The 24535-nt window shown below is 39.3% G+C and overlaps 1 protein-coding gene across 2 annotated transcripts; it reads right to left on the bottom strand.

Annotated features, from left to right (window-relative positions):
• Positions 1–1405: 1405 nt before the first annotated feature.
• THOC1 (THO complex subunit 1) lies at positions 1406–24276 on the bottom strand. 2 transcript variants are annotated; one of them, XM_049829262.1, is made up of 21 exons: positions 24120–24276; positions 23106–23179; positions 22944–23004; positions 22161–22227; positions 20994–21112; positions 19702–19750; positions 19098–19193; positions 18590–18714; positions 18053–18126; positions 17334–17442; positions 15993–16124; positions 14545–14645; positions 12603–12669; positions 12377–12427; positions 11672–11742; positions 10266–10361; positions 9286–9351; positions 5845–5928; positions 5464–5611; positions 3915–3993; positions 1406–1897 (listed from the first exon to the last, which is right to left on the bottom strand). In XM_049829262.1, the coding sequence occupies exons 1-21, from the start codon at positions 24210–24212 to the stop codon at positions 1602–1604; spliced, it is 2058 nt and encodes a 685-aa protein (XP_049685219.1). In that variant the 5' UTR covers positions 24213–24276; the 3' UTR covers positions 1406–1601. The 2 variants fall into 2 exon arrangements, with proteins under 2 accessions (XP_049685219.1, XP_049685228.1); XM_049829271.1 differs by having other exon boundaries at positions 18632–18714.
• Positions 24277–24535: the final 259 nt, after the last annotated feature.

Raw genomic sequence — 24535 nt, 5'->3', positions numbered from 1 at the left:
TGAAGGCCAGAGCAGTGCTGTCACACTTGTCAGATAATGCAGAAAAAATCTGCAGTCCTTGCACAAGACTGCTGGGTCAGAGAAAGGGATCAAAGCTAAACCAGGGGGATGGCTTGGTGCCCAAGTCTCCCACCTTGAACACAAGCACTGAGATCATGGTTCATGCCTGAAGCAGCAAGAATGTAACTTGCTGGACATGGCTTCCTTCAGTCACCTTCATTATGGCTGTCCTCAGCCCCAGCTTTCCCAGTGTCAAGGGAGGCCACCTTCAAGAACTGTTCAGTCATCCATACACACCACGGTTCACCATACACTCGAGTGCCTGAGTCAAGTGACATTGTTACTTTTTGTACCTTCTACCAAATTGTACCTGCAGCAAGAGGTTAAGACTTAGGCTGTATTATTTCCAATGCATGTCCCATGGATCAGCCCATACCAACTTTCACTGGAGCACCCAGTAATCAAATTCCTAATAAATGCAGTTAAATCCAAAGAGGGGGAGCAGGTACAAAGCTGCCCTCAACAGCTGTATGCAGGAACCTGCCTCCCAGCTGGTAGCAAACCACCCTGGAAATTCACAGGTACAATGTAGTAACTGAAACAATGCAGAGAAAAGTCCTGTAGTATGTAGTTTTCCAAATACTCAGCAATTAAGTTTTACTGAATGACACAAATTCTACAGGAAATAGCCACCAAACAAGTTGTAGCTAGCTATACCACCACAAAAATCTCTCGCTTCTTGAGGAAAAACATGCAACAGCTTGTACTCATCAACAGAGCTGTATCCTTAAAAGGAAACCACTTATCACTTCTTCACAGTGAACTGGGACAAAAAAAATTTACCTTGTTTATCATGATTCAGGGGAGTTCTTAAATAGCCAAACATATGCAGAGACTAAAGTTAATCATTACTAATAAAAACCAGCATGGAAACCCCTCCCAATTATTGACTGTCTAGGCCTAGAGAGAACCAGTTCTTCAGCAGGAGAGCCGATGGACCGCAGCACCCCTCCCTCCAAGGACAGCGGTTCTTCGCTAAAAGTGAATACTATGACTTGGATCTCCATCACGACTGTTACCTTCTCAGAGTGGAATCACTCACAAACAGGTATGTTTTGATGGTCTGTAGCTCTCCACCACCCGAAGCGATGACTTGGAAGTCCTTTGCACCTACCCATGCTCTGAGAAACCACTGAGCAGCAGCAGGGTCACAGAGACCACCAGACGCTCTGTCCAACAGGATCCACCTGAGCTCTGCTGGTGCCAAACCCTCCTTGCTGCAGGCTACACAGGAAGCTGCCTTGACTCTCCATCCTCCCTTTTACCTTTCTGCCATCCAAGGTGAAGCTTCCTATTTCTGGATCAGGATGACTAATCCTTTTCTCAGAAAATCTAGACAACTGAACAATGTTATTAAAAAGTTTTATTGTTTATTGAACATAAAATACCTATCAAAAATCTGTCACCTAGCAATGATAATCACAATTAACAACCACCAACAACAAAATAGTCACAATTAACAATGATGACAACAGCCAGAACAGTCACAATTAACAACCACCACCGCCACCAAAACCAAACAAGTTAGCATGTGAAGCGTGTTAGCTGCTACTCTCAGTGTCATTGGTTAGGCTTTCTGCAAGGTCGCTTAACCCAGCTTTGTTCAGTGCAGTAATCAGATTTTCAGGGGTTGCATGTGCACCCTCCTGATCCTGCCAGGCAACCAGCAGCTGCTTAGCTCTCATCTTCATGTCCTCACTGTCTGACTCAATCTGCCGTATATCGGAATCCTTCATTTCCAAGTAGGGGGCCAAGGACTTCCACTGCTCCCCGAGCCTTGTCGCAAATGACTCAATTTGTTCGCCCGTCATGGCTTTGTCCCGTTGTACCTCTGGACCTGGAGACAAATAAAATAAAATAAAAAAAGTGTGAAAGAATGAGCAAGACACAGGGAACGACTCCAGATACTGCAATGAATCTTCCCTGATCTGCCCCATTTTAAACCTCCAATTTATTTACTAACAGACTGACTTACATCTTTCCTTTAGTTGTTAAGACCTACTCAAGACCTCTGAGAACAGATGGATTTTTACAGATGTATTACCTGGGTTTCAAGAAGAATGTCCCTTATTGCCCATGATAAAGAAAATTGTTTTTTATGTTACCTCCTGTTTGACTGAAAGAGAATTGCTAAAACCTTAAGTATATCAGAACTGCCCCCTCCAAATGAAAACAAGGATTTTGACAGGCAGCCTGCAATTTTCAATACATGAGTCAACAATGATATTAAAATAGAGTGATCTTTAACATTTAATTGTCTTTTGGACTTATCTTAGTCACTTTACTCAAGAGTTAACCCAGGTAAAAAACACTTTGCTTCCCTTTTACTGAGTTACTAAAGCCTCATGTTCCTATTAGCAGCAGGACCGTGAATAGGATAGTAACTTCAATAGGTAGTCAATACTTAAAGGAATTTTCTGTCATTCTGGCATCAAGATAAAAGACATGGAATGCTGTGTTCTGCTGAGAAGACAAGTGCTGCAGTGATTAAAAAATCACTTGTCATGGTCTACAATCTATGGCTTACCACCTATGTTTATTACATGCTTTTAAAGAAAAAATCCTAACAACTGCATTACACATAATTACTGCATAGAAATTAATCATATCCTTAGTTTTTAGTAAATATCTCACCCTCATGCCACCTGAAGAACCAGCTGGCATGGAGTGGAAGTTTCAACTCTCTCCAGTGCTTATCAGTCACATTCATTTATCTGAGCTAAACTCACTACATCAAGGGGAAAAGAATGGACAATCACGAACAAAACAACAAAAACACTCCAATCGCTTCCCTTATTTCTAAGCACAATGTTGTATAGCGGACCACAGCTCTGACATCTTGGCTTTAAGACAAGATGTAAAGAAAGATGTAAAATCAACACAGTGAAGCTCCGAAGGCTGTGTCAGGCGGTGTTAAGCTGAAGATGAGAGAACTTCTCCGCTATTGATGGGGAGAATGTGGAAAAGGTCTGGTGCTGGATGCACTAGGGCACTAGAAGAGAGATTCAGAGGCCCACAGGCGGCTTTCCACTAACAGAAAAATCTTTCAACAAAATTACCAGCGGTACCCTGGTGTGTGCCTCCCATGCCCTGCACACCCCATCTGCCCATGCTGGATCCAAGAGCTAGCACACAGAGATACAACACGCAAGGGAGAAGGTGCTGTGAGATGAAGGCATGAATGAGGATGGAAGGTGGCAGACTTACAGACACAGGAGACAGGGAAGGACACTTGGGAGCATGACATACCAAGGTTACAGGCAAGAGGCAAAAATGGACGGACGGACTGGTTCATGGAGAGGAATGAACAAGAGAACATTTGTCGGGAAGATTGCTCTTCTCACAGACAAGCTTTTGCCTTTTAAGATATTTGAAATGAAGAGGAAGTAAAGATCTCAGAGTTGGAATATATCCATTTCTGAAAGTCCCATAACTACTCAGCCCAGCAGGGGCTAGAGGGAAGCATGTACCCATGGCAATTAAAGGGCAGAAAGAACAGGAAAGCAGGGCGAGGAACACTCGGGTAGGTTTTTACACAGCAATGCTAGCGTTTCAGCTATGAACACCTAACACTGTAAACATACACCACATAAGCAGAAAAGGCTCCTAATTAAAGTGCTACTCCAACTCCAACAAGTTGGATGCCTTCAGTGCTGCAGGCCACAAGACTGAGAGGTTGCTACTGGTGCCCTGTGTCCTGAAAAGGCTGCACTTCTTGGTGTGAATGCAGGTTCCAGTTAGAAGCACTGGGGTAACCAGGACTGGTGACCCTCAGTAGAAACTGTGGTAAAACACAGCTTCTACAATACACATCAAGAGAGAAACTGAAAAGACTGAGAACATGCAAATCTTACTTTCATTGTTTTCCTTTAATAAAGCATCATTATCTTCCTCATCTTCATCTTCGCCTGTTTTTATTTCTTCAGAAGGAGGCTACAATGAAAGAACTAAACATCACTGGATGAATTTTGTGTTTAAAGAGAAATTTCACAGCTCTGTGATTGTCTCTGGAATGTGTGTTAGAATGGAAAACCTCACATGATCCCATATGAGATTTAAAAATACCCCAGTCTCCTGTATCCAAAACACCAGTAATAAGTGTTCTAATAAAACGTACTATTAACTAAAAAACCTAATGAAAGTATCCACTGACTTCACAGGATTCTCTCTTTTTCATAGTAACTACAACTAAATATTACATACCTAGTTTTATTACTTACTTTAAAAAAAACAACCAACCAACTTTCTATGACACCACTAGCAATAAACTTTTTAAATTCTTCTTCACTAATTTTACTCCTCGCTCCAAAATTCCTCAAAGTTTTCTGTACTTTCAAACTTCTTAAACATGGCAAATACGCAAACAATAAACTTTTCACTCTCTGATTTAGCTATTGATCAGCCAAGATGAACAAAGGGCTTCCTCTTTTCCTACATTTCAGTCATAGGCCTTATCTCTGTATTTGTTTCCTGCCACAACATTTGGTACATGACAGTAGTACTATCAGAAATATTACATAAAGTGATACCTTAATATATTAAACAGCTCTCCCCTCCCAGTATTTTTTTTTTCTAAAATTGCTATTAGCATCTAGTTAACTCTGATGGCTGAACAAACAAAAAAGCTATGTATTACAACCCAACCTTTACACCTCAGTAGTTTCACATTACAGACAAGGAAAGTCTCAAATATGGAATCATGGGTTCATATCCACAATAAATTGCTGGGTTGTGTGCTAAGTCAAAGGTTTAGAAAATGATCCCTTTTCCCAACTCCTAGTCTCTCTTATCATTGTCTATAAAGCGATCCGAAAGACCCCTCCCTGGCCTCAAATTTGTACATGAAAGGGTTAAAGCCTTAAATTTACAGCTCCACAAGGTCTATTTTTCTTTACATATTTTAAAAGTCAGGAAGCTGATAGAAGAGCTCTGGTAAATCTTGCTGTAAAGCTCTGGTAACACTTAGCACAGTATCTTCAGCTGTACACCCTGTCCCTTTTACTGCCATCCCAGTAGCCACAGCTACTGATATTCATGAGCCCTAACACTGGCTTACACCTTCAGTAAAAGTGGTTTGCACCGCAACATGAGACCCAAGCAGCTGGGTACAAATATATTCCTGTCTACCAATCCAGCAGAAAAACTTGGGATTGCCACAGCTGTTTGTTCACAGAATACAAGGCAAAGTTCAGCAGTTACTTGGCGAGCCAATGTTATTCAGTTTAGTGTTACTGCAATCTTCATCAATTAGACCAATTTCACTTGCAATTTTTGCTTTACAAGCTTTTTCCCCCCCTGTGTTTTTTTGCTCCCCTCCCTCCCCATGTACCAAATGGACTGCAGAGAGACAAGTAGGAAGTCAAATGAATTCAGCATTTATTATTCTAGGATAATATTACTTACAGGCAGCTCCTTGGCTAATTTGATTACCATATTTTCTAGATATTCAGGTAAACTCTTGAATTGTTGGTTTGTTGGCTGGAAGAAGTGGGGACTTCTGCGTGCTAGAAGTCTTAATGCTCTCCAGCCATAGTTAGAATTGTTCACAGCCCTATAATAAAATACAAGTTTGGTTGGTAACAGTCTGTCATCTATAAAAGCACAGAAAAAGATCTGCGTAATTTCATGATTATAATTTTGGACAGAATTATATTAAAGTTTTTTGTACGTTACTAGAGTCCTGTACAGATATTAACAATACAGAGAGAGAACAGTCTGTTTTCTTTAACAATCCAAACATAAAAGAGATCGAAATAAAGCAAAACACAACAAAAATTAACATACTTGTACTTATTTTCAACCATGTTTTCAGGATCTGCTTGTTCAATAGCTTCTTCAAAAAATTCCTCTAACGTTGGCATATATTCCCTAAAAAATAAAATAAGGAGCTTTAATACTCCTCAAAATCTACCCTAAAATATCTGGTTTTCAGTTCCTTCATACACATCTCAAATTTATCCACAGAAGAAAAAAATACCAAACCCAACCTACTCAAACTTAACAACTTCAAATAAGCAAAGAATCTGTTTGATACACGTTGCTATAAAATTATTTACTGCATAACCACTTAAGCATACCAGTAGTTGCTAGCACTGCCTATTATATGTATTTAAACCTTCTGCCATACCAAAAGGTGACATGAACATCTTGTCAATAGCATTTGGTGAAAAAGGACTATGGGACCCAAGAGAAGAATTATGGCAATAAGGAAGTGAGACTTTCATAAAAATACCCCTAATAACTGACTGTGCTCAGAGTCTAAAATGGTTGTTAGTTTTGTGCAATTTGACAGGAAAGGATAGTAAAATGTGGCCTTTTTAACCCCTATTGCGGTTTCATCTGCTACCAGAGAGACCTAGACTACAATATACTCCCCAATTTCAATTATTTAACAATCACTAAGTTTATAGGGGGGAAAATATTAGGCAGCTTAATGTTGTGTTAACTATCCCATCTTAGTGGCTTCCTGACTTGCTCAAGTACATGTTCATTTCACCCCCCATGGTGATTCTTGTACCTTCTGCTGAAGGTACTTCAGTTAAAGTACATTCAATACAGGTCCAACGTCTACAGGCATCAGCAGAATTTGTCTGAAGTGGGCTGAAAAGCATCTGAACTCCTGGACTCAAAGGGATGTGATCAGTGGCATGAAGGCCAGCTGGCAGCCTGTCACTAGCATGTGCCAGGGCTTGATACTGGGGCTGGTACTATTTAGCACCTTCATTACTGACCTACTGATGATGGGACAGAGCGCACCCTCAGCAAGTCTGCAGACAATGTAAAACTGGGAAGAGTGGTTGATAGACCAGAGGGTTTTGCTGCCATTCATAGAGACTTCAAAGGACCAAGAGGTTCCTGACAGCCAATTCCTCTGGAGTTCAGGAAAGGGAAATGCCAAGTCCTGCCCCTGGGGAGGAACAACCTCAGGCACCAGTACATGCTGGAGATTGACTGGCTGGAGAGCAGCTTTGCAGAAAAGGTCTTGGTGGACAACATCATGAACATGAGCCAGCGATGCACCCTTCTGGCAAAGGTGGCCAGTGGCATCCTGGGCTGTATTAAGAAGAGGGTTGCCAACAGGTCAAGGGAAATGATCCTTTCCTTCTATTCAGCACTGGCAAGATGCATCTGGAGTGCTGGGTCCAGTTCTGGGCTTTCCAGTGCAAGAGACACAGGTCTGTGCAAAAGGCTGTGCATGGACAGAACATCTGACATCCAAGCAGAGGCTGAGGGAGCTAGGACCATTTACTCTGGTGAAGAGAAGACTCAGGGGCAGTAAATAAATACCTGATGGGGCAGTAAGGAAGAAAGAGTCAGACTCAATGTTACTCAATGAAGTACAAGCAGCAGCCGGCACAAATTGAAATACTGGAAATTTGACTTAAGCATCAGAAAAAAAACCTAAACCACTTTTCTGTGAGGGTGGTCAAACACCGGAACAGGTTGGCCAGGAAGGCTGTGGAGCTTTCACTCTTGGAGAGACATTCAAAACCTGACTGGAGAAGGTCCTAGGCAACTTGATCTAGTTGATCCTGCTTTGAGCAGGTGATCTCTACAGGTCTCTTCCAAACTCAGCACTTCTGTGACTTGAAAGACAGTATTTGTGGTTCATAGGGGACATATTAAAAAGGTGAAAGGGATGTTTCTGTTCTTAGAACAGCTAGCGGTTGCTTCTGAAAGGTATTCAAACCAGTACATAAAGAACCACAACCTAAAAAAATAACAGAAATATTCACAGTGATCAGGACAGTTTGCTGCTATTAACACTACAAGCAAGAAATACAGATTACTTAAGAGCTGTAGGTACTGTGAGCCAAAATTATCAGTGGTGCAAAGCAAGCTCATAATGATCTGTATTTCTCCTACCTAATGTTTGACAGAGACATATCTGCTTCTACAAGGGAACCTAGTGATCAGTTGTGGGGGTGGAAGCACACTGGTCTACAAATTCACATTAGTTTTGTTTTGAAAAACACATTTTGCCCAGGAAATCAGTGCCCCATGCATGTTTAAGTGTGGTATTATCACTGACTATGGGAACCAAAGCCAGCATCTTGAAAACCCATTTGATTTGAATCCTGCTATATTTGGCATTATGTAAAAACTTATAAGACAGTTTTTATCCGAAGAACAGCTATGTAAAAAGAAGACAGGTAAGGAAGTATTACCCCATTTGAATGAAGACATGGGGAATCAAAGCAAAAAGCTGCAGTCATTTGACCACGTTCAGTCACGAAGTCTGTAATAAAACTTGGAAATTAATCCAGATCCTCCAGGATCTTCTCTTTCCTGTTTACCATGGCATGCAATTTTCTTGGTTTATCTCCATTTGTTTAGTTTCAGCGTTTTTTCTGTTTGAGTTTGTTTATTTATTTAAAGAAGTTGCAGCGCAATACAATCATGCACAAGGAATCAAAAGCTTTGTTTCCAAACACAGCTCCACTGTGTTTAGCCCTTGGCCCAATAAAGTCAAGTATCCTGTCAGAAGCCTTCCTGCACATCCCAGCCTCACAAGAAAGGAAGGCACTCCTCTGCAGAGCTCTCAACCTCTGGAAAAGCAATTCCACAGCTAGCACAGCTAGCACCTCTCCCCAGGCACCAAGCCTTTGCAGCCACCCAGCCTTTGCAGCCATTACTAGCAAAGTTCTCTTTGGGAACTGTCCCATTCCTTTTCCAAGTTTTCATACTAGGTGCCATGTCTGCACAAAAGGGGATTATGCTATCTTTAACAAATAGGAAGTTACGTAGCAAAGTAGATTTTCAGTATTTCCTACAACTGTGCAAGCAGAAGGATAACCAATGATTGTATTTTTCTGCATCTGCACTACTAGTAGATCCTGTATGCACTGGAACAATGCCTGCTAGCCAATTTCCTCTTATCTAGTATCGTTCAAAGCACATGCCTGCTTGAAAATCATAGCTAAACAGCATGCTAACTTCATTAGAGCCAGACTTTGCAATCTTACAAAATGGGGATTTCCATCTGGGTTTTAGCTTAGATTTTACTTTACTAAGCAATGAAAACACTAGTGAAGAAAACCGTAAGGAGATTTTAAGACAAAGATTCGTACAACCAACTTCTCTCAAGACACAGAGTTAAACAGCATACCATATGAGATCATCTTACATACTTTCCTTATACTGATTTTGCAATAACTGTAATTGCATGTGCAATTAGAGTGCTGAAAGTTAGCTTTAGACAACAATGTATCATCTTTTACTTACCTATTCTCAGATTTACAAGCTTCCATGTTATCAGGACATAAATTCCAAAGGCGGGTCAGTTCCTCACTGAAAAGAGAAGCATAAATGCATATGAAACTCCACATTCATCATTCTATCATTCCACACTCCATCATTCAAAGACAGACACACGAAACAACGCTACAGAAATTGTCACCCCAGAGCCTTTATAATAAAGCATATCATACGAGCTTTGTGATACATACATATTAGGAATTACCAGAAGTGACAGAAAATTTATCTGATGTTGCAAATTAGGTAAATTATGTATTAAATTTCTATTATAATCTCTTGCTGATCTATGGTCAGAAACAGTAACAAACTCTCCTTCCAAACTAGCTCAGGTCAGGCTATTTTGTTTTGATAAATGAAATAATTTACCATTTTCTTTTTCAGAAGGGACATTTTACTAAACACTCAGTACAAGGTCTTGAAGCTCAAGTTTCCACATCTAGCTTGGGCGAACTGTTAGAATGAATAGACTATCATTCCTCCTAAAGGAGGAAGTGAAAAAATGCAGCACTTAGTGTCATGCAAAATATGGCATTTTTATCGGAGAGGACATATCAGGTAGAATTCTTCGCCCCAGGGATAAAATACCAGTGGGTGTTATTTTAAAACCCATGGCACAGATAGATTTTAAGCAAAACCATAAGGACTACAAAAGTATAAAAACTGATCCAATGAGTACAAACCACTGATTTTCACCCTGTAACTTACAGACTATTTAAAAGGGATCTACAAGAGATGACTATAAGGAAAGGAAGCCTACTGCAAGTTTTAAAAGAACTGACATATCCCTTGGCCGTTCTTTCCTGGCAGTTGCAAAATGAGGAAGTTTGAAAATTATTGACTAGAAAATACAGTCAGTGGCAAAAAAACCCCAAACAACCCACAAAAAACCCCAGACCAACTAACCAACTAAAACCCAGAAACCCTGTAACAAAAGAAATTCAACATACTTCCCCATAAGGATTTTTTTGTTTGGTCCTTTTCCTAAGAAGTCCTCTGGAGCTGGCCTCTTTCTCACAGGCCTCATTGGCTTAGAATCCGGAGGTCTAATGAAAAAAAAATAAAAATCAGCTCTTTAGTATCAAACCAGTGACATTCAGAGAACAAAATTAAGCCACTTCACTTCAGCTGGTGACGAGATTAATTATGATTAATGTATTCAGAAGGACTGGGATTCCAGGAATGGAACAAGGGAGTGGGGAAGAGGAGAGAGAATGTAAAGTAAGGAAAAGTATTTGCCAAACACCAGAATTAGTTCACTCACAAATTTAAAGGTCTGTCAGAGTCCTGATATAGAAAAAGAAGCAAATCATGTTTATGCCAGCAGCACATACTTAGTATCATCTACCCTGCTGCTGGGATCATCTGTTCTATGATTCCAAGTTCTCTTTCCCAAGGTGCATCTGATTTCATGGGATCAGAGAATGGAGATCCCAGACCACTGAGGCTAGGATAAGACCTACCCAAGCTGAAACTCTGGCCGAGATCTAAAGAAGGAGACAGAACATTTGTAAAAGTCAAATTTCATAATTTTACTTCTCCCTAGCTCCCAATAGTAACTTCTCTCTTCTCACAGCCCCTCTTCCTTTTTTGCAAACAGATGAAGTCATGAAAAGGTGGCTCCACCTGATCCCTCCATAAAAGGATATCTTCAAAGAGAGATTGACCCAGCTGCTCCCTACCACAAAGAGGCTACAGTCTGTGTGTAGAATAAATAAGGATGGAAGAGGAATGTTTGGGCACCACCTCAAGATAGTCAAGTAGACATATGGAGTCGAAGTTCAAGTTTTGTCACTAGTTAGTAACTAATAACACAGGAAACCTTTCAATGGCAAAAGCCACCTAATCGTAATTTCCTTTCAGGTAAGCAATCACCACCAAATATCAAACCTAACAAGGTACATAAGAGAACTGTTACACAAAACTCCAGGTATGCTGTCCCACCAAAGCCTTAACACCAAAGGCTTCATTAGAGGCAATCCAAAGCAGTATATAGAAGTCAGGCACTAACTTCTTGAACCTAGCATCTGCTGAAGGCAGGAGAGGAGACAACATGCTTCAGCCTCCTCAGTCACTGGATCCTTGGTATTAAGAGAACAAAACATTGCCATGAGACAGTGCGGAATGTTCTCCTGAGACCCCGCACATACATAACCACCTCTTCACTAACATAATGAAGCCTTAAGACTTCTGGCAGAAATCTAGGAGCCTTCTGCACACACAGAAGGGACATTCTTCTATGCAAATCTTAAAGTTGTGTGAATCATTAATGTTCAGATACATCGTGGGTACATATTCTGAAGTTGAACCACCATTTCAAACAAGCAACAGCAAGCTTCTACTTGATAATAGTTACCTTTCTTTCACAAAGCTTGGGCAGCCCTCATTTTTCCATGAGTTCCAGTTTTCTTCAGTATTTAATATATGCTAGAGAAACATAATATTGCACATTATTAGGGTCATAATCACCTTCAGAGTTGATCCCAAAGTTTTTAATTGAGCTATTACAATTAAAGAGAAAACTTTGTTATTTTGTATTTCAGCCACTATTTTGAAGGTCATCAGTATAATCTTAGGCAGCTGGTTTAGTTTATTCAAAAATAGTGTAGCTCCTCTCTTCAGTAATTGTGGGAAAGGCTTTATTTCTCCTTTTCTAAACAAGAAAATAGAGGCAGCCAAAGTAAAGGGAAAAATGAAAGCAAGACGACAACTTTTTTTTTTTTTTTAGTTTCCACTTGCATCTTATTCCTATGTCTCTGGGCACAGCACTCCTTTCTGTAAAGACTTTTTAATTATTTTTTTTCCCCAAAATCCAGTGTCTCCTGTGTGTACACATGCACATATATGCACATTTCCATTTCTCCCCAGGAGAAGGAAGAAAAGGACATTAACGAAAACATGGGAAAAATGTGACTACAAAATAAAAAGATGTTATGAGACCTTTTTTACTGAGATAAAAGTTCTCAGACATGACATCTATGTTCCAAAAGCCAGTTTAAAACGATACTGCTTTTTTTATGCTCTATATAGACTTTATTCAGACAGGCACCAAAGTACTTACCTCTACCATTTTTGAGAATCTTTCCCCATCCGGAGGATTTTCTGAAAGAAGCTATGATTGAGAGGGAGGAAAAAAGTTAACTTTTTGCATTATATTTGTACAGATACAGAATACATAGGAAAAAACCCAAAGAACATGGTGGTTACTGCTTCAAAGGTCACTGATACAGCATTACACAATAAATATTTTTCCATGTAATTTTTATAGAAGTATCTACCGTACCAACCTGGTAAACTGCTTTTGTAGTATCTTCAATCCAAAGAGACTGTTCATCTGTTAGGACATAGTTTGAACTGGAATTGGAAAAAAACCCAAAACCAATGAAACAAAAATCAACAAAAAAAGTGTCATTAAATCAGCTCTATTTTCTTTTTTTTTTTTTTACTTTTTTTTTTTTTTTTTAAATTTGAAGAGTTTACTACACACTAAAACAGTGCTGAGGACACATCATTTACACTACATGCTTTCTGAGGGTCATTAGAGGGGATCTGAAGAAAGTAGTTTGAACGCGCTCTGGTCTGGTCCCATGGACTGACCACTCCTTAGTTTGTGGAGTTAATTAGATGTGCTTGTGGAATATACTTTCAGGTTTAGCTTCATCCAATAGCAAGTCCATTTGCATGATTCAAGATCACACCAAAGCACAGCAAGTAGGTGCAATGAAAGGCTTACTTAAAAAAACAAACCTCTCCTAACCCCAGCTAAAGCAGTACTGTAGACAAACCATAGTAAAAGAAACAATCTACCAGCTGTATACAGAACACCGACCTTGAATACCTCAAAACATGAATTCTATATAGCATAACCTGAAGTCTTTAAACAAGTTGCTTGGTACATCTAGAATTATAATGCAATCAGTAAGTAGAAGTGAAAAGAAAGGAACACAGAAATAAATCCAACATGGTCCACTTCATTCCCAAGCAGAGACCAGAACTTTTTTTAAATGCATTAAAAATCAGATGAGAATCTAGTATTTGTTTTTCACTGGTTCAAGAAGAATCCATTTGAAGTGTAACTATTAACATTGCAATTAGTGTTCCAAAACAACGTTAACAGCAACCAGCTTCTTATGAAGCACTAGGTACCTTAAGCAGCAAATATAAACATGATAATGGCTCAGTCAATAACATGAGAAAGACTTTGAGAACTAGCTTCTCTTAGTTAATAGGATATAAAAAAGGGAATAATTAGTATTATTACAACAACTGCACCAAGTGTTATACTATACCATTTATATGTCACACCATCCTTGACCACTAATAAGAGTGCTTTTAATGAACACTTCAATGAATTGTCATTCAAATGACTATCACCTCTACTGGACTGAACTGCAATTCAGAACACATGAATTCTATTCCTCCTCTGCCACTGGACTGCTTTGGTAAATAATCTATAGAATGAAGATAATGATCCGATCCTAATCTAGTTTGCAAAGTTCTTTGAGATCTGTTTATAAAAAACAGTATATTGCAGGCGAAAGACAGCTGCCTTAAATGTTAATCATTATGTGCACATATGAACAAGGGCACAGGAAATAAACAGAGAGTTAGGATTTTCTTCAGCATAACATTAGAGAGTAGGAAAAGATAGGATAATCACCACTGTTATTTTTTGCTATTTTAGACAGAATTCTGTGGCACACTAGGAAAAACAAATCAGCAACCAATGCCATATTTCAGAGTCAATATAGATCCAAACGATGCCACATACAAGCTTGCATTGGTCTAACAACTAGCAGCTGCCCAAGATAATCCTTCCCTCTCATGGCTGGCACTCACCTTAAGCAAGCTTTAGTGGCCTCTACCCTCTACTTCTCAGAGACTCCACTCAACTCACCAGTTTGGCGGAAAACTAACTCTGCAAAGACGAGCAGAGTGGGTTTTTGCTCATTTAGTAAATTGCATAAATTTAAGTGAGTCTAATGAACACTAGAGCCACTGCAATGGACGGCAAAGAATCACACAGAGAGGAGCAGAGAAAGGCAAGAATGAGGCCTCTGCTTTGCTGCTATAAAATAACTTCAGCCACATCCTGTATTTACCAATCCAAGGCCCTGCAAGTTTCACAAGAACCTTAGAACAAGTAGGCATAAACTCCTTTAAAATATTTTGGTTTATCTCCAAGTTCTTAGCTCCTTATCCCCAAAACACAATATATTTCCACATTACCTTTTAAATTTGACCTGTCCCTTTAGATACTGAAATAGTATTAAGTACTGCAACAAGATGTGACGGCGAAAGTTACTGTCACTCAGCTGTAAATCCATCAGCTAAACAACAACAAAAAAGAATTACATGTTAAAGAGACTAAATATGTGTAAGTGAAAAAAATCCAACAAATATTTTCAGATAAACTCCATGGAGACTGTTTTTACAACAAGATGATGGTAAGTCATTACAAAAGCTCTATTCAGTACCACCTATACTTTCAGGACAGTGCTTCACAAGGTACTAAAATGGGTAAACTGTCATCTAGCACAATTTAAGAAAGACCAGCAAAATTTCTAATTAAATCAATTTTTTAAAAGCACAAGGAACTGTTTGTAAAAGTATCCCTAGATTTTTAACTAGTTTCATACTGCTGGATTTAACAACATTCACTTTGAAGTGAACAAGAATTTGGAAAAACAAATATTCAAATATTTCAGTAACTGAAGGACAGCTTGCTCCCTTCACCTATGAACAACTGGCTACAACATAAGGATTCAGCTACCACAGAAGCAGTCACTCTCATCGCAATTGCACAGTGACACACTGCTTGGTTTCTACCCTATGTGCTGCAGCATGATACATCATACAAAGGGAGCATTTGAAGATTCTTTAAAGAAAAAGGCCTTTGACTACTGGGTGTTAATTAAGCAACCAGTTCTGTATCTTCTATACTATTTTATTTTAAAATTGTCAATACACAGGTCAAAGGCTTATGATGAATTTACCTACTCTTCTATCCCATCAAGAGAAAACTCATACTGCGCTGAGACTTGCTTTCTGTCATCTATTAATGCATGTATTTAAAAGTTAGTTACATATTATTCCAAAATGAAGACAACAATTTTAGAATTAAATTCAATAGAGCATTGTATTTTTGACGTAATATCAACAGAACTAAAAACTCTCAAGATTTTTTTCAAAGCAATTTTAAACAAGACCATTATGAGGCAGAAAATACAGTTAGCACACCATCAGCCAAGTTTTGAAAATGTAATTCTAAAGGCAATAAAAAAAGCAACAGGTTTTTAAATATTTACTTTCTTTTAACTTCCCTTTCTAAATGTAACAGTACAAATGAAATGCAATACGTCAGCTTTATTGCAGACTCTTATTCCAGAAATAGAAGTCCCTCAATCATCAATTAACAGAGGCCATCCACAAAGAAAGACTAAAATAAAAAAGAACAGAATAAATCTATCTAAATCAAGTGATCAAGCAGTGTAATGGGATACCCAGAGAAACTGTGGAGTCCCTATTTGTGGAGACATTCAAAATCCAACTGGACATAGCACTGATCAACCTGCTCTAGCAGAGAGCTTTGAGAAGGAAAGTTAAGTTAGACACAGGTTCCTTCCAACCTCAATTAGTCTGTGATTTTGAGGAAAAAAAAAAAAAAAATCACATACCTTTTCACTAGTTAGGAACTTTGCAAAATATACATGTTCTCCTCCTGTTTTTAATTCTTCCAACTTTTTTCGGGAAGCCTGAGTGTCATCCAATTTGTAACTTTTGAAAACAGCCAAAACTTCTTCTGAGTACTATAAAACAAGAGTTACTTGCCACATGAAAATAACACAAAAACTCTGTAGTTAGATAACTACACCAGACTCAGTGCCAAGCAAGTGAAATAATTTGGAAACTTGCTATCAGCCAGTCGAAACAACCCATTTACCACCAATGTATAGGGCTTCTCTGAACACAACAAATGACAGTGAAAGTGTTACTTATCATTTCAGAACATCTAAAAATTTGGAGTATTCAAAATGTGCTAAGAAAAACAGTGTTGCAGGTTTTGAACAGTGTACAATTGCTTTGTTTACATGCTACAAAGAAAAAAGGTCCACATGACAATGCTATATTCAAACTCAATTTAAGTTGTTCAGAATGAAAGGTACATCAGTGAGAGTCAAAACTGCAGTGCTGCTCATCAAAAAAATCAGTTCAGAGCCTTAAAGCTGCAATGAAGAAAACCTAAAAAATTGCATCTGAAAGACTTAAGCCTGGCCTTGTTCAGTTTTTCTGAACCACATGTGGGGTTTTTTTTTTTTTGTTTTTTTTTTTTTTTTTTTTTTTTGATAGCTGAGAATGTATATACCTCATTAACTAGATTTATATTAGAATGTCTGAGCAGATGTTACTTCTTATTACCACAACACAGAGAATGAAGATTAAAAAAAGCCAACAGGCTTCGTGCTATTAAATAAACACTGAGTGACAAATTGCGAAGAAACAGTAGCTTAGCAATAAATTGTCCTCAACATTCATACTAAGCAGAATTGAAGCAACTGGCTCAAGCGGACATTCAAGTAATGGCTTGTATAAAGAGATTTGCTTTGTTAGGAACCTATCATCTTATGATCCCCCTGGGATCAATATGACTATTCAAAAGTAAGATCTAGAACTAGGTGAAACTGTTTATCCTCTTGGGAGGGGGGAACCCCAAACCCACAAGTTCTGCTTTTTGCAGCTGCTAAGTCACAAAAAAGGTACTTCTGACATTGCAATGTATGAAGTCTTTCTGTTATTGACTTACACAAGTTTTATTAGGGGATTTACAGTACATCTTAATATACTGTTTACCGTCAAAGGCTCACTTTAGAAAACAGCAAAATGCATTTCCTCATGCACTATTATTTTTCAATGACATTAGCATGTGAACTGTTCTATGCTTATGTAGTCACTCTCCTACTTGTGTAAACAGTGATTTTAACTTAGGCTGAATGGTTGAAAGCACGAACTCAGATTACCTTAAGAAAAGTTTTCCATGAGACCTTCTCATAGCACTGCACAGGATTTCTAAAATAATCTTGAAGTGACCAGAATTTTCTATACAGGTTATAATCTATTGGGATGGAACTGGGAGGGGGGGGGGGAGAAAAAAAAAATATTGAAAACCATATATTAAATTCAAGTCCACTCAGGAATTTGCAATTCCATAAGATATCATTCATTTTGTAAGTGAAATAATGAGTGAATAGCAAGCCCTTAGAGAAATCTGCAATTCAGAAATTGTCCCTAAAAGAGTTTTCTATCCAGTCTATTGTTACTTACTCACCATAAAAGCAAAAATAGTAAGAAAAAGGGATCTTACGAGTTTTTCACCACCTGGGGAATGAAGAGGAGCACAGCTTTTTCTCCTAAAAGCATATACAGCATGTACTAAGAATCCCTAAATACCTCTTTACAAGAACAAGTTTTATCAAGATAATTTGGAAAATTGTCAAAATAACAGATTAGCAGTGGTTCTTAGCCAGGGTATGCAATTTTTTCCAAATATCTGTAGATTTCTTTCTTTTCCAGGCAGCTCCACTTAAACCGATTAAGACACTGCTAGGTTGTATGTAATCTTGAGAAGGCAGGAGATAAGTAGAATTCTGAGCACAACATTTAGGGATATTTTCAAAACAGCTCCTTCCTTTCACTTCATAAAGTTTTATTTCAACTTTTAAAATTGCTGTAAGCTCACCAACTTGTTGGTGCTTCATCATCTCCCATTTCACCCTCTTCTACGTCCATTCCTTCTTCTCTCTCCTCAGTGTGCTAAGAGGAAAAAAAATAATTTAAAACTTATACAAATGCCACTATAACTTGCATACAGTTTTCAGAGTGTTCTTTATTTTAAAGATTCTATTATACTTTGGATCAGAAAGCTTAAACTGGTAATTCAAAAAATCTCTAAAATTTTATTCCAGTAAAATGCGCAACAAATCCTGTCTTAACGCCTTAATACACTTTGCAATGGTAGCCTGACTTCTCTTGAAAAAAGCTGAAGGGACAGCTCTATACTTTGTACACTGTGGGGAAAACTTAGTACAGTACGTGACAGTGCTTATCCGTCACAATCAAATCAACTTTTCCCCCCTCAAAATCTGCACAGTTTAATGTACCAGGTAACATGCCTATTTCCAGAATCAGCTTGGTCTGGGAAGAGGGACAACGAAATTATGAACATACAGTTCCAAACATTAAGCACAGTAGCACAGTCTTGTGCAAACAATCTTACACATTTACTGCAGAATGAGTGAAAACCAACAGGAATTTTCACCTTCTGTCCTAGAGTGCTCTCATGTTCGTTGGTATTGAAAACAGTGACATTTTCCAGGTTAAACTGACTCTGCAAGTTAAGTCCTGTGAAAAACAAAGGGTCAGTCTTAGAAGTTGCGAAGTTCATAAGTCTGTTCATTCAGTTAGTTCTGAGATGCCGATATTAAAATTCTCAGAAACTGCATTCAAAACTTGTGTTTAAAATCACAACAAGTGAAAGTCACTCATAATATTAAGTGTACAGACAAGAACTAAGATACAAGTGCAAAGTGATTTTCTCCAATTGGATTTGGACTGCAAGCATCAAACTTAAGAGAGTCAGCATATTTTGTCTTTGTTAGATGTTAAGTGTGATGAAATGCAAAAAATCTCACCTGACTTTTCTGAAAGCGGAAATAATCTAGCCAAGAACAGCTGAATTCTTCCACAGAAGACTGTGTTTTGTGATGAAATGCAAAAAATCTCACCTGACTTTTCTGAAAGCGGAAATAATCTAGCCAAGAACAGCTGAATTCTTCCACAGAAGACTGTGTTTTGTGACTTAGATAATCTTCTTAGGAGGTCTAAATATTGTAAAAAGAATATTAGTATTTATCCCTCTTTCAATTTCTCATACACTAGAATTCAAGACTTGCTAATTACATGACCTACATAGCTAATGAAAGGAAGCTAAGATTTGTAAATTTAAATGCTAGTAACTTTCTCAGATCAGCCATATTTTTTCCAAGTGCATTCTACCAATTGTCCTAACATCTTCAACAGCAATAAATTCAAATGAATCCTACTCAAATGCAGCCTCTGATATGGGCCTTGTCATTGCTGAGAAATAAATATTTCTCAGACGTTCTTCTGTAATGACCTCCACCGACGAAGAGATTTCCCTAAGGTCAGAACGACTTTTACATTAATTGGCAAGACTCATGAATGTCTGCTAAGATGAATGATCTGCCTATTAACTTTATTACTTATTGAACACATCTGAATGCAAGTCATATTATTAAACTCACTTTCATTTGCTGTGATAGGGAGTTCTTTAATTCCCCACCAGCCCCCTGAAAAACTACGACTCACCATTGCACATTCGTAGCAAATAATTTTTCCCTGCAGAGTAAAATGTATTCTGAAACAGAGTAAAGGTATTTAGATCATTAAGAGATCACAAAACCTTCCTAAGCAGAATTTTAATTCAATCACAAGCCATGAATGAGTCATTCCTACTGTTAACTCCAAATTTGAGTCTTTGCTTAAATAAGGGGCAGGTTTCACAAAAAGGCAACATAAAACAAGCATTCCTAGAAATTTGAAGAAAGCTTAACACACAACATTTAAATCCAGCCTCCACACAGAAGAAACACATATGACAATGAACTGTAAGAGCAGCATCCACTTTTTTTTTCCTGGAACAGACTAATTTTTTTTACACTCATTGCCTTTATTATTCCATGCATTATTTATACACAGAAGCAAAGAGTAATACACAAAAGATTTAGAGCATTCACAGTATTAGTAATTTAGCAGCAGGAGAAAGAAATTGCTAAATACTTGAACAAATGATAAAGAACAGTTTGTGAATATATCAGGGGACACAATGTTATCTGCAACAGAACAGCCTGAATGAATGCCTACGGGAGGTAGTCCTGGTTAGGAAATTCAGGTTAGAAAAACACAGAGAAACTAGAATGCTTTTCAGGTGTTACCAAGGATACCGAGATCCAAGATTTCTTATGATCTTGGAATAAAATGTGGGCAAGTTAGGACTTCTGCCTGAGACCATGAATTCCCTCTTTAATTAACAGCACCCGCAGCACAAGAAGCTCAGGAGCCTGTCACAGCAGCTCTTCTGCTACAGCACCATGGTACAGCAAGAGCATAAAATGCTCACGCAGGCCTCAAAACACCAACTGCTCCTCAAGAGCAGAAATATTTTAGGGCAACATATTCACCACTGCTATAGTCCTGTAATGGAAAGCTCATTAAGGAAGTGACCAAGATGACTTCTTTCCCTGCAAATTGGAGATGGAAGAATCTCCTGCAGCTCTGAGGAAGAAGCTGAATAATAAGTCAAGAGAAAAGCTACTCACACCAATTGTCCGTAATAATTTAAATTTCCAGTTTCTAAATGTGACAAACACTGTATACTGTAGAGAAAGGAGTTAGAAATAAAATATCAAAATTATGATTTCTTTTATTATTAATTTTCTGACCTCTGCTGCCCAGACATTTTTAAGCCTCAAAACAAAACGTGCTCAATGCTACTATTTTAACACAAACAGATACAAAGACAGTTAAAATCTGTTTGTAGAAAAGGTTCAGGTAGACAGAAGCTTTAGTACAAGTGTATCACATTTTGGAAAAATGCCTACCGATTTCCACGTAGCAACATTTTTCTCCACAAAAGTGAAAATTTTATCACACTGATCCAAAGGCAGGCAATCCAGAACATCCCCCAGAAGCACAAAAGGGGTTGATGCAGTGCAGATACCTATGACGAACAGGGAATACTTTATTCAGCACATGTGAACTGAAATGCAAAGATGCATGGCAGCTGAGGGACATTATGTTAAAAAAAGAAAAAAAGTTCTCCCGGGTTACTACAAATCCTAACAAAAAGCTTGGGCTAAAGTGTGAACTTTCATTGAAGCTACTTCTATATGTACACATATGCAGATGAGCTTTACAAGAGCTCTGCACTAATATAAACCAATAAAGAATAACTGTTCTATAAACCTCAAAGCCTGAAACAATGTCACTTCTCTTTGCAGACCACAAGTGAACTCTTTCAGACTTCTAAATCCACAGTTACACTACACACGCCCATGAATTTTGAGAGGCTTTTCCTCAGTAAAGCACCACTAAAGCAGTGCTCCAAGTCTGTCTACCCACACTCCGTAGTTCGGTAGTGTCTCCATTCCTCATAATCACAGGTCTCGTTATTCTACAGTTCATAAAAAACATATGTAGTTGAGCTATACTTACTAAAACAAACAAGTATTTGATGTGTAATGTGAACAAATAAACAAAGGGAAGAGTGCAAAAACCCTTTCCGAAGGGATTATCACACTGATTTCTGACACAAGAGACAGATTCAAGTATCTAAAAACAGACATGTACCAACAGGCAGTACTGGGAGACGAGCACAGATATTCAGAAGTTTTTTCTGTCTGCCAGCAACTGACAGAGAAACCTACAAGTCATTTAACCTCTCTGCCTCAGTGGTCTCATCTCTGAAATTATGATGGGAGACTTCTAAGCATTTTACAGGGTGGACAAAGATAGAAAATGCTAGTTACGTTGCAACCAAAACCCTGCAAATTCCTCTATTAAAAAAAAAAATTCCAACGCAAATGTCACACATATAACTGAATTTAATTTTATAAGACTTCATTCCTCTCATGAAACAGACTTAACCACTAGCATAAGGGCCACATATTATCAAAGCCAACCGCTGTAGATGACTTACAACAATCAAGATTTAAAAATTCCCCTAAATGGTCCCTAAAACTGCCAGCAGATTTGAGAAAGATGCTCACCTTCTGTGACTCCATTAATAGCAAGAGAAATAATTGCCAGGAGATTTTCACATGGAGCTTTGTTTATCTAAACAAACAAAACAGTGTTAAATTTCTCTATTCTGACCTAAATATATCTTTCAAAACTAAAGTTCTTGGTTTCAAGTAGGCGTATTTGAAACCAATATTGACATTCAACTTCCCAAAACTTCAAACAATCTATTAAATCAGACCTGTCAGTTAACTATATGAAGTTTTTATTGAGTGAGCAACATTTCTTGACTGCTTCCAGCCATTAAAGACCCTACAATACCTACTGTATGGAGTCATTTACCTCTGAAAATTAATATACCACATGCAACCTTCATTCGGGTAATACCAACAAAACCTTTATTTGATTCCTTTCATCATTCTTTTCAGCTGACCGGCACCTTTGTTACCTGCTAGTAAGAGATAACCCACTCCACCCCACACTTGAAGTACAGTTGTAGAATAATGCATATTTATGAACTAGAATTTTAAGATGTAGCAGACTTTCATAAGCACTACGAAGAACTGCTGGAAAAGGCTAAGTCAACACCTCTCACTATACTGTGGTATCTGTAAAACACTGCCATTCTGTCCTACCTACCAATCTCCTTTAATCATCTATATTCAATGTTAATTAGATAACTTTTACATAATTCATGTTTTTAATAAACAACATTTCCTTACACTAAAGTTGCTGTTAAAGTAATACATTAACTTGCAAATAGAAATTTGAGCTTTATCAAGAGACAAGCTGTAGCAGTTTAAAATACTTACTATTTCTTCTTCTACAATAACTCTAAAAGCTTGATCCAAGGTACACTTTTTTTCATTTTCACTGCAAATGCAAACATTCCACATCAGTTAATAACGACTATTATGGACAAGATTACTAACAATTATCTGAGTAAGCACCTTTTAAAATCAAGCCACACTTACCTCCCAGGAATCTGGTTAAATGTGTTCAACAATGGCTTGATACTTTTGTTATTCAGAGCCTCTCTAGTGGATGTCTACCAAAATGTAAAGAAACAAAAGTTACAAAAGCGGGAGGATCTCCTCCTTCCTCTATCTGACAGTGGACAGAAACACTTAAGGAATCTATTTGCCACATACCACGTGTCAGTTTACAAAGAGAACTTTGTAACAAGTAGGGCAAATAACAAGTGGCTAGCTAATTAGACACGTGAGCCAGCTGAAAATCACACCTCAAACCTGGACCAAGAGTGTGGTGAAAATAGTACTTCTAAACGAAACACAGAGGAATACGCTGTTGTGACCAATACTGCATCTACAGCAGTCCCACAAACACAACTTCACCTGCCCCGCAGGCAGGTTATGGTTGTTTGGGACATGACTCCTGCTAACAAGACGGTCTAAAAATTACTGTAACGAAATAAACCTAACCGAGCAAGTGTCTGTGCTTAGACCGCTTCTGCACAAATCCCACCCCCTCGCCCAACAAACTGGGCCGCAAACGGCGGGATCCAGAGGCCTAAGTACACATCCAGCCCCACCTGCTCTGGCAACGGAAAAGCATCATTCAGCAGAGGCACAAGAGATAAGCACAATAAGCTACGGACGTTTTGCTGCTGGGGTTACGCCATAACTTCATTTTATTTTACATTGGTTTTAGTTAACTCAACAGCAAATCGCCCCCTTGGCGGGCTAGGCTGAGCCGGTATGAAGCCCTATGCCCCAACTTATGGCGCTTTATCTCGGCTGCGCTGAACGCCCGTTAAAGGAGAGCCCGGGCCCCTCCTCAGCGGGAGTGCCGGCCGGGCCTGCGGGCCCAGGACCGGGCAGAGGCGGCCCGACCCGACCCGGCGCGGCCGCGCATGCGGAAGGGGAGGCAGAGCCCCACACCGGCGCCCGGACGCCGTCTCCCGCCCGCTCGGTCCGGCTCCGAGCGGCAGCGAGGGAGAGGAGCCTCAACCCCCCGCCCGGGCTCACCGTGAAGCGGAGCCGCGCCTCGGGCAGGCTGAAGAGCGGCGGCGACATCGCTCCAACCGAACGACGCTCCGCGGCGCGCGCCGATGACGCCATACTCCTCCGAACGGCGCGGCGCACATCCCGGAGACCGCCCGCCTCCTCTCCCCAACCCCGGGCCGAGAGAGGGAGCACGGCACGCGGGCCGGCTGGGGGCGTGGCTGCGGGCGGCCGTTCCTGGGTGCTCCCGCCTCCCGCCTGGGGCCGAGCGCATGCGCGGGGGGGCGGCTGTTGGGGCGGTGTGGTGAGTGCGGGAGCGGGGGAGGGGCTGGCGGCCCGTCGCGTTTGTCAGTAGGATGTTGTCGGAGTGAAAATTACTTTAAAAGGTCCAGCGTGTGGGAGAGTGGCAGATGTGGTTGTTGTTTCTTGTGATAGCCACC

Source organism: Accipiter gentilis, chromosome 2, assembly GCF_929443795.1.
Source record: "Accipiter gentilis chromosome 2, bAccGen1.1, whole genome shotgun sequence".
Taxonomy (NCBI): Eukaryota; Metazoa; Chordata; class Aves; order Accipitriformes; family Accipitridae; genus Astur; species Astur gentilis.
The sequence above is the reverse complement of the archived record's forward strand: the minus strand, read 5'-3'. Positions and strand labels throughout refer to the sequence as shown.